The following is a 17,728-nucleotide window of genomic DNA, read 5'->3' as shown; positions in this document are numbered from 1 at the left end:
CTTCGAAAGTGGTTTTTGGCATCCTGATTCAATTTTATGTTTTAAAGAAGGCTTTAGCTGTGCTGAGAGGGGGAAAAAAAACCCATAATAGGATCAAAAGAAAATCATCTACAGTGCTCTGGCCAAATTTCAAATCAGGACTGGGTAGCTGTGACTCAGAGGCGTGTTTATAACCATGCAGGAATGGAAGTTGTTTTTTTTTCCAGGAACAAATTCATTACCTGCTGGATTAGGAAGAGCTGTTTTCCCCATTGGCAAAGGGGAAGCCCTGCCAAGCCAAGCTCCTCCATGGCAGGGAGACAGAGTCCCCAGGCTGGTGCAACTCACCCATGGACAGCCAGGACGCAGGTGGAGAAGGTCCGAGCAGCTCCAGGACTGCATCTCCAGCAGAGGGTACCACATCATGCCTGATGTTCATCTGGGCAGATGTTAGCAGCTGCATATGGGCCACGACAGCCCTGTTGGCATCTCTCTTGCCAACAAAGCCCCAGGCAAGGCACAACAGCCTCGGCTACCCTGCAAAGGCTCTGCACTGCCTTGCAGCAAGACAACTCTCGGCCAAGCCAGGGCGCGTGTTCCCTCTGTGCTGTCTGCTCACTTTTTTCGCAGCAGCCTCACCCAACTCAGGGCTCCCCATGCCTGCTCGCCGCAAGCTGCCTGCCTTACCAGGACATGCCTTCCTCAGCACTAAAATCAGCATCATCTTCTCAAAAACCTGCCTGGATGCATCCCCACCACAGACCTGAACGGCTGACTTCTCAGGGTCAGCATGGTAATTTATTCACGGAGAAGTTAGATGGCTGGAAGACTAGCAAAAGCCAGCAAATTTCACACCAATATGTAATCTATGCATCCAGATTTAAGAAACTGTCACTACTCCACCAAACTCCTCCCGGTCATCCAGCTGAAGCAGTCACACCAGGTGTCACACAGCAGCGGTAGCAGAAAAATTTGAAACTCCTTTTAAGCCAAAAGTGTCATTTGCTGCCCGCTGCTGTAAAACATACCCATGTTCACAAACACTGCTGGGTTTAATTACTGAGGCCCACGAGTCCAACATCCAGCCTTGGCATCTTTAAAATCAATGGGATAACAATGTTGTAAAGCTCTCTTTCCTGGAATGAAGGAACAGCCCTCTGGAACAGGGATTTTGATCACTATATCATCCCTCACAACAAGGTCTCACAGGCAGGAGGGCAGGTGCCAGGGGTGCAGAAGGAGCAGTGCCATGTGCCATAGCAGCTCTCATGCAGCCTTCCCCCCCTCAGCCCCTTTCCCAAACCACAAGACACAGTACACCTTGCATTCCCACCCCGGACATCCCTTTTCCAAACCTCTCTGCAAGTGTTTGCCTAAAATAACCGAGCTCTGAGCATCTTTGACTCTGTTTAAGACACCTGCCAATCCTTGGCTGCTAAGGAAACGCAACAATAACATGAAGCAAAACACCACACAAACACACGTGCAGTTCCCAGCAGGTCCCACTCAAGGTTCCCAAGCCCTCATCGTCCCAAGCAGGGCTCACCAACCCCCCACCTTCTCCAGCGGTGAGCTGTCAGAGCTCATTGCATGCATTAACTACGGCTTTTTCAGGGAGCTCCAGGCAGAGCCTGGAGGAAAAACCCATGAGCCTCCATCCCTCTTTCTCCTACCCTCGCTGAGTGCGTGCAGGTGCTTCCCAGTGGCTGATCTGTTGTGACATCCATCTGTGCGAGCAAAGCAGACACATGCTAAAGGTGTCTCCGCAAGTCAGGCTGGATGTCAGACCAGGGATCAGGCACCGCATATAATCTCCTCCTCGTGCTCTCCTCAAGCACTTTTGGCACAGGCCAGGCGTGTCAAGATGCCAGTGCCACAGCCCCGGCACCAGGTCCTGCTTGGATGGCCTGAGCCCTGGGGCTCACCACTGCCCACAGCGCCGTGGGATCACAAGCCCCCCAGGCTGAACTCCTCATGCACCCCTTGAAGCCACCAAAAGTGCCCAAATGCAGAGCCTTGAAGCTGGACGTCCCTCTCACGTTGCGGGGCTGGAGCGGCTCATACGTCAGAGCTGCCGCTGAAATCACAGGATGCTGCGTCTCGCATCAGAGGGGGATTCAGCAACCAAACCCTGGCAGGCTGGGAGAGGTTTAAAGGACATTCAAGAAACCTCCAGTCCCGTGCGCTTCAGCCCTGTGCATCCAGCCCTGCAAAACCCACCAGAGCTGGTTTCAGTGCTTGGTCCTGCTCTGCCACCACGAAGCTCGGTGCCTGGGGCTGTACAGCCCTTGATACTCCCCAAAAAGCCCAAACCAAAGCCAAGGACCACCATCACAGCTGCATACACCACCAAACAAGGACAAGGGGTTTGCTGACTGCTCCAGCAGCAGTGGGCGAGATCCCATCCCCCCTGGACCATCACAGCCAAGGGGCAGCACGGCTTTGCCCTGGCACTGACCACAGCGACGGGCACAGGAGGGGAGCATCCCCAGCCTGCCACTGCCTGCTCTCCTATTTCCCACCGAAACACCCCACGCCGAGCATTTCCGAGGACTGCAGCGCTCCTTGGGATGACTCTCTCTGCCTTAGGCTGGGGGGCTTCGCAGCTCAGCCAAAGAGGCCTGAAATCATCACCCATTAATAAATCGCCCGGAGTGCCATGCTGCTTTATTTAGCCTTGCGAGTCAGGCTCTAATTAGCATTCGCAGCCGCATCCTGGCTGCTCCGGGCAAGCACACAGCAATCCCACCTTCCCGGAGAACAGCTATCTGCCTGCCCCTCCTTTTCCATCGATGAAACCAAATTTCCAGCCCCACTTCTAACCCCCAAATCCCTCTGTACAACCTCTGCCCTCAGCCAAGCAGCCCAGCCTCACGCTAATCAAGACAGCAGCAGGTGAGATGTGACCTCCCCATTCTCCCCTGGCCCCAGTGGGTCCAGTTTTGGGGCATTGTGCTTCCAGAGAAGCTGACTCAAGAGAACGCAAAGGGAAAAAAATAGGGATATTTGAGAACAACCCTGTCAAAAGAATGGGGGCTGGGCAGCATGGATAAGAGGAGACCAAGGAGAGGCAGAAGGGACCAAGCACGGACCTGGGGGAGATATTTCCCTTCTTGCCACCAAGGCCCTGGAAGCCCAGGGCTCAAGGGGCAGATCCTGCCACAGCCAAACACCGAGCTGTCAAGCTTCACACATGCGTGAGAACAAGGAGATTGAGCTCAAAAAAATACATCCCCAGGGCCAGCCATGGACAGTCAACAGGAGAAGGCTTATTTCTAGCCTGACAACAGGTTGGAGAGGGACATTTGAAAGCATTTCTTCAACCTCTGCACTACCCAAAGCAAAAGAAATATCTCACTTTCTTCACCCGCATCCTTGTGATCCCTCTGGTGCAGCAGCGTTAGCTCCTGCCAAAGCCAGTGGAAGGTTTTCTCGTCCTCAGATGATCTCTTCGCCCCCACAAAATGCAGGTCCATGTCTGAGGACCGTCCTGTGCTTTCTCTGATCCTCTGCCTGCCCTCCAAAGCTCAAGTCAGACAAACGCAGCAACCACGGTACAGGGATGACAGAAAAGCCTTTGGGCTGCAAATATCCCTGGCAATCAAAAAAAGGCTGGACCAGAAAACCCACCATCTCCATCCCCAACCTCCTGAAGCCAACCTTGCAGGCTCAGCTATCTCAAGAAGCAACCTGCTAGCAAAGCAAACAGTGCGACTTCAAGGAAATTACATTGTCAGGACAAGAGCCAGGAGAAGATGGAGCTGTTGAAAAATTTTTTCCGGCAAGTCTGAACTTACGCTGAGCAGCTGATGCTCGAGACAGCCAGAGAAGCCCCGTCCCTGGCGCGTGGCCAGGAAGGAGACGCTGCTTCCATCTTCCAAACCTGCGAAAGAGAAAAGGCCAAAGAGCAAAACCTCTCTCCGAAAGCTACTCGGTGCTGGGAGGTGTGAAAAAAACGTGTGTGTGTGTGTGTGTGTGTCCCCTCTTCCTCACCGCAGCGACAGGCAGTCAGCAGCTCGACAGCCTCTGCGAAGGCAAACGCCCTCGCCCATCCTCAGGAAAGCACGGCTGAGCGCGATTCCTCAACGGGAAAAAGTCCATTGAAGAATATTTAGGCTTATTTCCACCCAAGTAAACACACCGAGGGCAGTTACAGCACATCAGCTACCGTTTTACTGTCTCTGAGTTGCAGTGGGGAAAAAAAAGACCCCTGTGAAGCTCCTCTGATGACAAAAAAAGGGACTTGCAGTTTTTATCAGAGCTCACAAAGACAACGCGTGTTTCGTTATGGCGGCATCCACCATGGTGGTGTGCTCCAAGCTCTAGGAAAGCTGCTTCCCATCAAGCAACCCTCATGTAGCTGGTTAGCATCACCCTTGGGAGGTGAGCCATGCCACCGGATCCTTCAGGTGTGTTTTGGGAAGGACAGTGCCACGCTGATCTCCTTTCGCACCGCGGTCCCCCGTGGCTGAGGGTGAGTGCCAGCGTGTTTCTGCTGGTGAAAGAGTGAGAGCCATGCTGGTGTGCACAGAATCATAGAATGGTTTGGGTTGGAAGGGATCTTCAAGACCATCTAGTTCCAATCCCCCTGCCATGGGCAGGGAAACCCTCCACACACCAGGTTGCTCAAAGCCTCATCCAGCCTGGCCTTGAACACCTCCAGAGATGAGGCAGCCACAACTTCTCTGGGCAACCTGGTCCAGTGCCTCACCACCCTCAGAGTGAAGAATTTCTTCCTTAGATCTAATCTAAATCTCCCCTCTTTCCGTTTAAATCACAGAATCATAGAATCATTGAGGTTGGAAAGGATCTCTAAGACCAAGCCCAACCGTCAACCCCATACCACCATGGAGGGGGAAGGTGTACTATGTCTTAGAAACTGTAAATGGAAAATAATGTGAACTGCATACACTCTAGAGGCTAGAACAAACATCTCCAGACCAGCAGACAGCCCCCCACTAAAATCACACAGGAACAGGTTGGGATTGCCTGGGAGAGGGGAGGAGGTCAGATTATTCCAGGGGAGGGAGAGGACGAGGGTATCGGATAGCAGAAGTTTCACTGCATGCGTGCTGCACCGAATCGTGCTCACAGAGCTCAGAGCGGGGAGATGATATAAAACCAACACAGATGAAGCGGAGGGTTGTGCTGCCATCCAGAGGGACTTCGACAGCCTGGAGAAACAGGCAGAGGAATGGCGTGAAATTCAGTTGAAGGAAGTGCCAAGTCTTGCCCTTGGGGAGGAACAGCCCGGTACCCGCTGGCTGGGACACACCTCGGCAGGGAAAGCCCCAAGGGACCTGGTGGATACCAAATTGACCACGATTCAGCAGCGTGCTCTTGCAGTAAATCTGGGCTGAATTCGGCAAAGCGTTGCCAGCAGGTCAAGGAGATAACCCTTCAGCCCTGGTGAGACCGTGCTGTGCCCAGTGCTGGGCTCCCCAGGACAGGAGAGGCATGGACTTACTCAATTTGTACACAGGAATAAACTTTTTGACTGTGAGAGGGACTGAGTATTCCAGACAGGCTGCCCAGAGAGGTTGTGGAGTCTCCATCCTTGGAGATACTCAAAACCTGCCTGGACATGGTCCTAGGCAGCCTAGGTGACCCTGCTTGAGCAGGGCAATGGACCAAGTGACCTTCAGAGGTCCCTTCCCACCACACCACCCCCCAGTAATTCTTGGCTTCTGAGCCCTGGCCAGCCCCAGGCCAAGGGGGATGGATGCTTTCCTCAAAGGCAAGTTCCTGGGAAGCACAACCAGCCCCAGGACAGTGCACGGCTGCAACGCAGCCCCAAGATGTGCTAAGGAAGCTTTCCAACACCCGCAGCTGCAGCTGAGACTCCAGCGAGGGAAGCAGGAACGTGATGTGCCATTCCCCACCTTCTGCAACCAGCTCCGAAGGAGCCCAGCTCCCTGGAAGAGCAGCCTCAGCCATGCAGGAAGGCTGGGACCGACCGTAATTGCCCACCTTTTTTCAAAGTCACCCAAAGTAACTCCAAAAGGAAGTTCTGCTTCCTCCAGGGTGGGTCAGAAATCCCGACTTTGAGGCAGTTCAGGGAAAGATGCTGCTATTTCCATGCTGTCACCAGGACAGGGTAGATTTCGATTAGATCTAAGGAAGAAACTCTTCACTCAGAGGGTGGAGAGCCACTGGCACAGGTTGCCCAGAGAAGTTGTGGCTGCCCCATCCCTGGAAGTGTTCAAGGCCAGGTTGGATGAGGCTTTGAGCAACCTGGTGTAGTGGAAGGTGGGCAGAGGGGTTGGAACTAGAAGATCTTGAAGGTCTCTTCCAGCCCAAACCATTCCCTGATTCTGTGATATTCAGCAGAACGCGAGTACATCCCAGGTCAGAAAACAATCTCCTCCCATGGACCAAAACCTCCATCTGCATTAAAGGGAAGGGAGGAGAGCACAGGGACGTCCAGGGTGGATAACTGGGGGAGATGCTCCTCTGCTGCTCCAGCCCAGGTTACCATAATAAAGGCTATATTTCATTGCCTGCGGGTTTAGCACATCCACAGCCCTTTCCACCACCTCTTGCAGAGCAAAAGAGAAGCAAGAAGAGTCATCTTAATGGAGAGACGCTCGTTAGGATCTCAGAGAGGTTAATTGCTTTGCCCTGGGTTGCAGTGGACTTGCACAGGAGACACACGCATACCTCCACAAAGGACGCTCCAAGGTACAGTGGCCCAACTTTGCCTGTCACCAACATCCTGGGGCTTTCACCCGCAGAGCCTCCGCAGCTCCTGCCTGCACTGCCCTGACCTTTTCGTGCCAGCTGCCCCACGCTCCCGGGCATGCAGGAGCCCGCGGTGGAGAAGGACATGGCCAAGATGTCTCTGATAGCAACCAAGGCTGGAGAGGTGCTGGAGGAGAAAAGTCATCTACCCCCCAGGGCAGGGTCAGAGAGGCATGAGGAGGGGTGATGGGCACTGGACACTGATGCCAGAGCTGAGACCAAGGAGGGGATGCTGGGGCACCTCCTCCCATCCCCAGCAGCACCCACAGGGTGCAAGAACAGCTGCTTTGCAGGTCTCTCCCAACATTGCTGCTACAGCCAAGAGCCGGTACCCTCCTCCAGCCCCACACAGCCCCCCACGGAGCCCACTTGGGTGGGCAGGAGCTGCTGCGCAGAGCCGGGCTGCTGCTTCCAGCACAGCACCAACACCCGCTGCACCCAACGCCTCTCCCAAAACCGTGCTGCAGAACTACCAACATCAGTGATGGCAACTCAGAGCCATCCTGGGGCTCGTCCCTTCCCTGCAGATCCAATCCCTGTGCCCTAGGCTGCACATACGGAGCTGCACTGGCAGCAGAAAGCTCTCCTGCCCGGTCGCTCCGTGGACCACAGGAATCTCACTGTGGATCATACCTGTCGACATGAACACTGGTGAAGAAGAAAAAGCTTTCGCTTGTCTTCTTCCCTCGTGGCAACCCAGCACAAGAGGGATCTCCAGCAGCTACTGGGTCGCTCCCACAGCCCTGACCGAGGTGGCAGGTGCTCAGCAGTGCTGCATCAGAAACGCGTGTTGGAGCTCATTTGTGCAAGATAGACGGCACTCCCAGGACAGTGTTTAACCAAAAACTCCCCGGAAACCTTACGAAGGAGGCTCAGACCTCTCTGAACTGCCCTGGCTTAAGTGGGTTTTGGCAACAAGGCAGAAAAAAATATGTATCAATTATTCTGGACCTGCTCTGACCCTGCAGGCAAGCCAGCCATCCGCCAGAGTCTGCCACAGCTCAAAGCCAAGCAGAAAAGCCATTTTCCAGGCTTCTCATGTTCCATCCAATGCCCATCACCATGCTGGGGCCACAGGAAGATACTACCCCTACCGACAGATGAGCTCTGCACTCCAACAGTGCTCACCAGGAGAGTCAGCACCAGAGCTCCCAGGCAGAAGCCTCCAAGGCGATTAAACCCGTGAGAGATGGGCCCTTCTGAAAATTACATCACAGGGAAATCACATTATTACTAAAAAAATTATAGATAAGGAAATTAATTTGCTTTTTCTCCTCCACACACTATCTGTCTAGTCCCATGGCACTGGGGTTACCAGCTCCACACACCAGCCTGGACTTAGGCAAAGCTTTTGGGGAAACATCACCAGTTTATGTCTCTAATGTTAAAGCAGGAGCCTCTGCCATATGTTTTTTTACAGGATGAAGGGGTATCAGGGCACCTAACTTGGGCAGAGGCATAGATCCAGCCTCCTGGGTCTTAGCCTGCTGTGCTGAGATGACCAGCTCCCCAGGAAGGGACTTGGCCAGGACGAGCAGTGGGGGTCCCCAGTCCTCAGTGGGACACACAGACTGTCATCCATGCCAAGGCTCAGCGTCCCCCAGCACTGGGGGCTTCTGCAAAGCGCCAGAGTCTCCACCTCCTGTGAGCCATGGACTTGGGCATCTTCAAGGTCAGAGCCCCATCTGACCCTGCTGACAAGGATCACATCCCAAATCTCAGGGACGCCTGCCTTACATGTGACTTCCCACACCCACAACACCATTGTAAGGCAGGGGCTGAAATGCCAAAACTAAGCATCCGAGAGCCGGGAAACACAAAGATTGGACACCACCAGCCTGGGGAAACACCCAGTTAAACAGTGAGAGGATGGGATGGTGGCCACCTGCATATTCCCATCACATTAAAGACAGAAATATCAGCCTTTGTGTTTGAGCTGCTGCTAGATGGAGAAGCTGGCGATGGCAAAAGGGGCTCATCCCGCATGGTACGAGCGGGAAGGGCTCCGGTTTCATCTCCCTGCCACAAAATAGAGCTGTAGTCATCCAGGCAGTTAATTAGCAAGCAGCCGTTGGAGGAACTCGCTCCGCCAGCCGACAATTAACGAGGCCATCCCTCTGCTTCCTGCCCAGCCATGATTTATTCATCCGGCATCCCCGGTGGGTCGCAAAAGATAACGAGGCACCAGGCCCTTGCCGAGCCCATATGTCAATTTATTTTCCCTGCACAGAGCTTCCAAGTCCCCAGCCAGGAGGTTCCCTGGGTGCAAAGAAACAAGCACGGAGCCGAAAGGGCCAGGGAAAGCCCGCCTCGCTGGTGGCTGCCCTCCAAAAAATGAATAAGGCAGAAGCAACCTCAGCGTTATCATAAGCAATTTTATCCTGCAAAGCATCTCAAAGAAATCCCACCCGCTTCAGACAACGGGAGCGCTGACCTGGATCACACTGAAACAACGTGCCATGACTAACAGAGGAGCTCCCACCTCCTTCGCTGCCCCAGTGTTTTATTATACATTGATTATCCCCCCAAATAAATTGCCCGAGGCAGGTTGCTGCTCCAGACTGGAGATCTCAGAGCAGGATGTTCTGCAGCAGCTTATTCCGGGCAATTTTGCTGAGTAGACACAAGGGGGGGAAACCTTATAATGTAAATGCGGTTTGTGCGGCAAACGCTGGGCGAGGGAGAACGGTACAGGAGCTGGAGCTGGGTTTCTTTTGCGGCACCGGGGCAAGCTACGGGGAGAAATTAATTAAAGGAAAAGAATAAGTAAAATAAGTAGGTTCTAGCTCTGCCAAGCGCTTCAGTTGTCCCAGGTTCGTTAAGGTCTCCAGCGTGCTCTGATTCAGGGGGGTCTTGGCCACTTCTTTGGATTAAATACAAATCCCCTTGCAGCAGGGCTCAAGCCGCAGTAAAAGTGGAAGACGGCAACCCCAAACACATTCAAAAGCCCCGCTGCACCCAAGGGAACCTCCATCCCAGCCAGTCCTTGGAGACAGAGAACATCTGAGCGCCCTTTCACCAGGCTCTCCGTCCCACTAACCCCCTCCTTTCGACCATCCCCATCAGATGCTGCCCTCCAGCTCGGAGCCAAGAGAATCACCTCTGACTGTTCCAGCTGAAACGTTTGCCTCCCGCGCACATGGCACACCGGTCATCCTCTCTGTCTCTCGCACGTACTCCACAAACTCATCCCATCAGAAAAAAACACCGCGGTCCCAACGGGTCAGAACAGCCCAAGCCCTGCAGGATGAACCAAGCCCCAGGGCAGAGCAGGATGGGTGCCAGTAGGGACATGAGGTCCCAGCTGCTGGAAGCAGGACCATGCATCCCATTAGATTTTGGAGCACAGGGAGAGGAAAGGTCACAGAAGAGGTTTGACAGGGCAGAGGAAAGAAAAAATAAACCCCCAAATATCTCATTCCTTCTATTTCAAGTTGCTCCCTGCCTTCAAAAATCCCCCTGGGAAGCAAAGGCGATGAGGAAAGGCAGCCCAGCTCAGGAGCGCCAGGAGATGGAGCACAGTTGGCTTTTGCTGCTCCACGAGGGTGATGCTGGCATGACACCCCCCAGCACCCCCCCACAGAGAACAGGGAATGCTCCCCGCTCCCCCCAGCTGCCCACCTGGGCCGGGGGCTCGCCGGTACTTACTCCCACTCCTTCCTCCGCGCCTGTGGCGTGCTCTGCATCTTATGCGCCTCGTGCGCCTTGATGATGTCCCTCTGCTCGATCAACCCTCCCCGCCGGCGCTTGATAACGTCCGGGCTCACCGGGACATACTGTCCGAGTCCCAGGTCAAAGGCGCTGCCGGTTTCCGTGCCGGCGTCGGCATCCCGGGACCGGGGCTCGTAGAGGGCATCAAAGCTGGCGGCACGGGAGACCAGGGCCTCGGCCAAGCTCTCGGGCTCCAGCAGGTTGCAGGACTGAGTGGTTTGCATCAAGCCAAGCCGGTGCTTACGCCACGTCTCCTCCTCGGGTAGGGCCAGGACATAACGGGGGGAGGCAGTGTCCAGCTCGGCCCCCTGCCCGGTGCCGGGGCGCTGACGGAGCACGCGCCGAATCCCAGCATCTTTGGGGCTGTTGTCGCTCATCACTCTGGAGGGGCACAAGACAGAGAGCGGAGGCTCAGGGGTTTGCTCTGTTTGCCCGCCCCCGCCCCCTCCCCCCCCCCCCCAGTGCCCTCCCTTCCACCCACGCCAACTGCAAGTCCCATTTCTCCTGGGTGTACCGAGCTGGACCTCTCAAGCCAGGCACAGGGCTCACAGCACTGGAACACGGGGCTAGGAAAAGTGGCAGCACCTCCTGCCTTACTGCTTTCCTCCTCCCTCCCAGCCTGGGCCCTCCTGCACCTCTGGAACCCCCAGCTCCGCGACCCCACGCCCTCCCTGGGGTCACCCAAGCAGCACAGTTCTCTGCAGCTGGAACACAATGTGATGAGCTCCACCACCATTTCACGGATGGGGAAAAGAGGAAACTCAGGAGACCTGGATCAAACCACCCCTGCATTGCTTTTGCTCCTTTTTGTTGGCTTTTTTTGCTCTATTGATTTTTTTTGCTCTATTGTTTTGGTTTTTTTTTTTTTAATTTTGCAGGGGGTTGGGAAGGAATAAAGGCAGAGGCATGCAGCAGCTCAGGAGGCTGGATGTGGAAATATCAGCGCAGCTTTGACTTGGGAGCTATGCATCGGAGCAAAAGGCGCAGGAATGATGGTTCTCCTCTATGAGGGTGGTGAGGCACTGGACCAGATTGCCCAGAGAAGTTGTGGCTGTCCCATCCCTGGAGGTGTTCAAGGCCAGGCTGGATGAGGCTTTGAGCAACCTGGTGTAGTGGAAGGTGTCCCTGCCCATGGCAGGGGGGTTGGAACTAGACAATCTTTAAGGTCACTTCCAACTCAAACCATTCCATGATTCTACGAATGCTGCTACAAACACCGTGTCGAGCAACATCTCCTTGGCTAAGCAAAATAGATGATGCTCTACAGACAGGACATGCTCCTGTCCAAGAATAGGTCGTGGTCATACTACCCCGAGAAAGGCTGGGAAACCACCACACCAGGAGCAAAAGGAATTAAATATAGGAAAAAAAAAAATCAAGAGTAACTGAGGGGATGAAACAGCATGGGACCCCACGTTAGCCAAAACAAGCCTGACATCCCCGTGCCGCAGGGGAAGGATGCTCAGCCCAGCCGGGGAAGCATCCCATCTCCTTCGGGTGCCGCACTGCAAATACCCAGCGCCTAAAGTTGCCCCCGAAGTTAAACCTGCCCAGCCCAAGGGATACTCACCCCTTGGCAAGCTCTTCAGAAAGAGAAAGTTAACTGCCATTAAGAGCCTCAGCAAATTAATTAGCACATCAGTAAAAAGAGTTTGGCTGCTCCCACTGAAAGCTATAAACAGACTCTTCACTTCGCTACTTTGCTTACCCACACCACTTATTTTTGTTTTAAGGGCAATAATTGCTTACTTTTTCAATCCAGTCCTGGCTACCTTTACAATTCCTCGTTTTCCTAACCTATGCCTTTCCTTCTCACATTGCTTTGCTCATTTGCAACCCTCCACTGCTGAAGTCAAACTCCTCATCCAGCCACGTCAAGTTTTTCTCTGGTGTTTGGGACCTTTTTTTTGGTTTTGCATTTTTATTTTTTGTGATTTTTGCCTTTTTTTCTTTGTTTGTTTTAAAGACCATTCTGCAGCCCAGTTCCTTCCCTTGGTGTTTCCCCAGGGAGGACAGGAGGCTTTATTCCATACCAAGCATGATCAACTCCAGGTTTCAGCCGCGGTGCAGGGACCGCTAAGAGCAAACGAGGACACGTCCCAAGGGCAGGTCCAGCATCAACGCGGACACCGGCTCTCCTGGTGGCCTACCAACGTATCTCCCACCAGGCTTGCTCCAGAGACACCAGTGATTCCCAGACTCGGAGACAAGTGAAAATAAGCTCAAGCAGAGCCCTCAAATGACACACGGCGAAAGTCTGAGATAGATAGGAATAATTAGCTCTGCCACTGCCTAAGCAAACAGGGCTCACGCTGCCAGCGGAACAAGCCCTGTTTCCTCTGGAGAAGCAACAAGTAGAGAAGGGAGGACGCCAAAAAATGTTGTTGAGGGAAGCTGATAAGCTACATGCTTACAAAGGCGCTCACGGGTTGCCACGCGCTGCATACAAAGTGTCTGACATCAGGGCATCTGCCCGTCTTCTACACGTCTTTGGTGTGTCCCCCCCTTACACCAAAAACTTTAATTTCTACACAAAATCTGAATTAGTGGAGGAAAACGCCGCATTTGTTCAAGTAATTTGACTTCTGCTGTTTAAACACCAGTACTGCCTCCAGCAAAAGGGAAACATACAGCCAGCCAACACCTGGCTGGTCTGGAAAACACGGAGTTGTCTTCTGATCCCATCTATGGAAACGCACAGCTGGGTATCCGCCTGGAACAGGCCATGGCCAGAGCTGGGACCAGGCAACTGGTCCTACCTCCACACTGGGTTCGCTTAATACATACAACTCAGGTGCGTATCGGTGTCTCCGAACCCCCCCAGCTGCAAACCAGCCTTTCTGTGGGAATAAACCCAGGTTTGCCACACAGCTCCCTGTGAGCAGCTGGGCAGAAGGTGGCTTTGCAGCTCTGTTAATTAATTTAGTTAATAATAAATAACTAAAAAAGGGCAAAAGAAAACAGCGTATTCACCCACCCAACCCCACCGTGGTACCGCACGTGGTTTCCCAGAGGTGACTCTGGCTGACGCTCGCTGTCCGTATCCCCGGTTGCAGAGCCAGGATGTGGCAACAGCGTGGCACAGACCCACGTGTGGCTCCAGGCAGCCCCCGCAGCCGCAGAGCCAAGGACTTCACTGCACAGCAACGGCGCATTCAGCTGCGTTTGATACCGGAGAGCCATGAAAAAGCCACAAAGTGTACTGTTGTGACACATAGCAGACTTTCCATACCAGAAAATGACATTTCTAGAGGCTCTTATCTCCTGAGTTTCGGTCTAAAAGCAGTAAGAGTCAGGAAATTTACTGTTTGCTCCTGAAGCGGGGAAGTCATCGAGATAAAACTATGGCCACATGGCGCTGGGAGCAGCCAAACTGAATGAGAGGGCGGATATTGGGCTGGGAAATCACGGGTGCTCACACTTTTGCCTGCACAGTGACTGGGAGCAGCACGATGCTCCAGCACAACCCAGGGACGGGTGAGAACATGGACCACCCCGGTGTGATCATGCACAGCCGGAGCATCCCCTGTCTAATGGAGACCTCATTAGAGAGATCGCGCCCGGCATCCATCCGTCCCCTCTGGCGCTGGGATCACCACAGCCAAACGGGGACAGCGCAGAGAGCTGTCCTCACCCATCGGCCTCTAAACCGACACGTGCCTAAACGGGATACAACCCAGGGCTTCATCCTGCCCCACAAACCACCAAGAACAGCCTTCCCAAGACCTCTGCACCAGAACAGAGCTGAGAACACCTTCAATATTTCATGCTCCTATACAAGCGATGGGTCCTCCGCAGCATCCTCCAGAGACGGCCACATGCTCCCATTATCCCAACCCAAACCACATGTCACAGCCGAGAAGCACAGGCTCTGCAGGCAGGCAGGGTGGGACCCTGGGCTCTCACATCAGCCTTCGTTTTTTTTTTCCCCCCTTTTAGTGGCTGATTAACTAATGCAGAGCTGCAGCGAGGAGCAGGTTCCAGCAGCAGCGCTGACTTACAAAGAGGAAATTCCTTTAGGGTTTTCTCCATGTCCATGTTTGTGAAAGGACGGCAGCAAGCAAGTCTTTAGCCACGTAACAAGGTAATACCATAATAACCAGCACTTAAGGCACTGGGTGAGCTCTTTGCTTCCATTATCTGAATAACTTTCAGCGAAAGCCTCAAGTTAAAGCAGAAAAGCATGGGATGGACAAATCCTGGCTGTCTTGTATGCAACAAGTGGCAAAGCTGCCAGAATTCTCTGACTATGGTCCAGTCACCTGCCCTGGGGATTTGGGGGATGATTTCGACAGCAGCATCAGAAGAAAGAAGTTGCTCTGATGATGCTGCGTCCCCTTGCGAGAGAATGTCCCTCCTCAATCCTGATCAAGCAAGGAGGGAGCACAACGGGGACAAGAGCAAAGCTCTGCAGGGGAAAAAGATAAACTGATATAGGAGAACATCTAGAATGTTGCCTCCAAGCCAGCCAGTGGTATAAACCATCCTGCCTCCTCACAAGTGCAAGCCCTGTGGGAAACAGATGGGTAACTAGATGGATAGAGGAGAGCATCTAGGATGCTGCCTCCAAGTCAGCCAGGGTTTCTCCACTTCTCCAGCCCACAGGGAATGTCTCTTCCCTGAGCTTGGCCAATCCCCCTGGCAACTCATGTGCTCGGACATCTCAGCCTCACTCCATCCTTCCATGGGGCACAGAGATGCTCCAAATCCATCCCCTGCCACCCCTTCCCTCCGGCTCGCTGACCTGCCTCTCCTGGGCCATGGAGGCCACTCGGTTTTCAGGACACTCAAATGCCACCTGCCTCTCTCCGCTGAGCCGTGCTTACCTCGAGCTGCTAATTGCTAGTCCCTGCTCAAGGAGAGCGGGAGAGCTCCCACAGCGCAGCTGAGCAGAGCACTACAGCTCAGAGCACCAGGAAGAGACAGAGCGTGGGGCCCCTCCGAACAGAGACAGATGGGCTGCAAGAGTGACTGATTCATCCTCGTGGCCTTTTCCTCTCCCGCCACGTGCACTTCCCCTCGCAGCGGCACGGATGCCGTGGTGGGCGAGCACCACCTGAGCCTGCTCCAGACCACCTCCCCAGCTCCTTCGGCTCCTCTGTCTTGTACTGAACGCGGTGGCCAGGTCCATGCAGTGGCTGTGGGAGCCGGGCTGGCGAGGGTGAGCTATTTTTAGTCTAGTCATATGTTACTGGGGAAAAGTTTGTAGGATTAAACCCTTCTCCCTCCCATACCCCCCACCACCAGCAGGTTTGCGGCAGCTTTGCTGGGAAAAGCTGCTCCCCAGCATCCCCGGTACCCAGCAAGACCCAGTGCCGCATCCCACTCCTGGGAGCTTTGTACGACACCAGTAAGGGAGAGGCTTGAGCAAGGTGGGGAAAGAAAGAAAAGAAAAGAAGATAAATTTCCAGGCAAACGCTCCTTGCACAGATCTATTCGTACGTTCAGCAAATGGGGCAGGTCAAACATCCCAGTACAGGAGAGCCAGGGAAGGCAGCAGCACACACCAAACCAGCGTGTTTGGGGCAGAGGGACATGGTGCAATCAAAGAAGCACTGCTTGGCTCGTTACCCAAGGAACATTTGTTTCTCATTCCCTATACACATTAAATAAACTATTTTTTGGGCCTTCACATAACCAAGATGCTACAGCAAAGACCCACTGGAATGACAGCAAAGATCAGACAGAGGAAAGAGCACAGCTCTGAATACCCAGGGGCTGCTTCAAGCCGGGAGATGCTCCAGCACCAGACATCAGACAACCTTCTGTCTGGGAAACAGCTTTTATTCTGCCATGCCAGGGTTTTCGTGGCTGGCACAGTGCTCCAGCATCAGAGTCCGATCCCCCAAGGCTGAGCACCTCTCTGACTTCCTGGGAAAAGCTGCACTGAGCCTGGATAGGGCCAGGCTGCTGCTCGGACCCTGTCCCAACCAGGAGGAATCTCAAAGGCCAACAAGCTCGTGATGGGTACAAGGGCTCTGCCTGTGGGGTAACACAGCCCCGAGTACAAGAGCCCTCCCGCAGAGCACTGCTCCCAGGGGATCAGCTTTAAGAATATCAAAACATGGAATTATGTCATCTTTCCTTTAAAAGCAACTGTTAAACAATGCTGCTATTATTTACATAAGCACACGTCAAAGAAATCAGCACAGTGGGGCAGGAGAGCCAGAGGCTGCCAGGGGACCAGGACCCCCAGCCCCAGGGTTGGCTGCAGGCAGAGACCCCCAGCCCCAAGGATGCTTTCAGGACATGGACAACACTGCTGGGGCAGCCATGAGATACAGGGCTCTTGCTGGCCTGACACCAGGATTTCGGTGATGGGGTAGCACCAGGCAGGGACAGCAAGGTGTCCCAGTGCTTGGCAACACCCATCCTGGCAACACAACCTGACATCCAAATTTCTTAGAGCATCACCTTTGAGACCATCCCATCTCTGCACCCCTTGGTGCCAGGTGGGTGGGGGTTTCTGCATCCCAAGGCAAGGTACCCCTCATGGCATGCACATCACACCCGCAACCCACCACCAGCCCTGACCCTCACCACCATTCCAGCTCCCCCAGGACAAGCAAAGGAAACATGCACGGGCAGACCTGAGAGCACGCATGCCATCAGCCACGGGCAGAGGTGAGGAACGCGGGACGATGCCCGGCACAACTCAGCCTTTCCCTTCCTTGTACAAGCTCTTCCCTCCAGCGCTTCCAAGGGGAGAGGTATCGTTCTGGTGGGCAGCTGGGCTGGCCTCACACAGCACCGCTGCTCCGCAAACGGCACAGGACCGAGCCTGGCAATAGAAATAATCGGGAACGGGAAGGCAAGCCGCAATCCGTGCAACAGCAGTGTCTAGGAGCCAGCAGCACTTGGAGCTATACACACACGTAGCCAGAGAGCATGCCCTTAGGAGTTTGCTTTCCAAAGAAGGGCAGAGCCAGGACTTCTTAAGATAATTTCCAGCTGTAATCACCGGGCCACCCTCCAGGAATATAACTCTAGTCCTGCACAAGAGCACAGGGCTGTCACCTCTCCGGGGGCCACGCTGCCCTCCTCCTTCTCTGGCTGCTGCTGCTAGGTTTTCCTCAGAAAGGCGTAACGATCCTCCTGGGCTGCCTGTCATTCCTGCGACGCAGGGTAGATCCCCTGCCAATGCAAAGTGCATGTATGGAAAAAGCCCCAAGCTCATGGGCCTTGAAACCAACCCCTTGCCCAGCCACGGGCAGGGGACAGCAGCGTCTTCATGTCCCAGCCCACCATTCCCTGGATATTTGGTGAGCTGAGAGCCAGTGCCTGCAGGTATTCATGG

At 54.1% G+C, this 17,728-nt stretch overlaps 1 protein-coding gene across 1 annotated transcript in view; it reads right to left on the bottom strand.

The window, feature by feature from the left end:
- Nucleotides 1-10,655, bottom strand: part of CACNA1E (calcium voltage-gated channel subunit alpha1 E) — a 107,672-nt gene extending 97,017 nt beyond the window's left edge. The window contains 1 exon segment of the mRNA XM_086617853.1: nucleotides 10,369-10,655. Within this exon segment, the coding sequence (XP_086473979.1) occupies nucleotides 10,369-10,655 (287 nt within the window).
- Between the last annotated feature and the right edge of the window lie 7,073 nt (nucleotides 10,656-17,728).

Source organism: Tauraco erythrolophus, chromosome 10 (genome assembly GCF_009769465.1).
Source record: "Tauraco erythrolophus isolate bTauEry1 chromosome 10, bTauEry1.pri, whole genome shotgun sequence".
Classification (NCBI taxonomy): domain Eukaryota; kingdom Metazoa; phylum Chordata; class Aves; order Musophagiformes; family Musophagidae; genus Tauraco; species Tauraco erythrolophus.
This window is presented reverse-complemented; position numbering and strand designations above follow the sequence as displayed.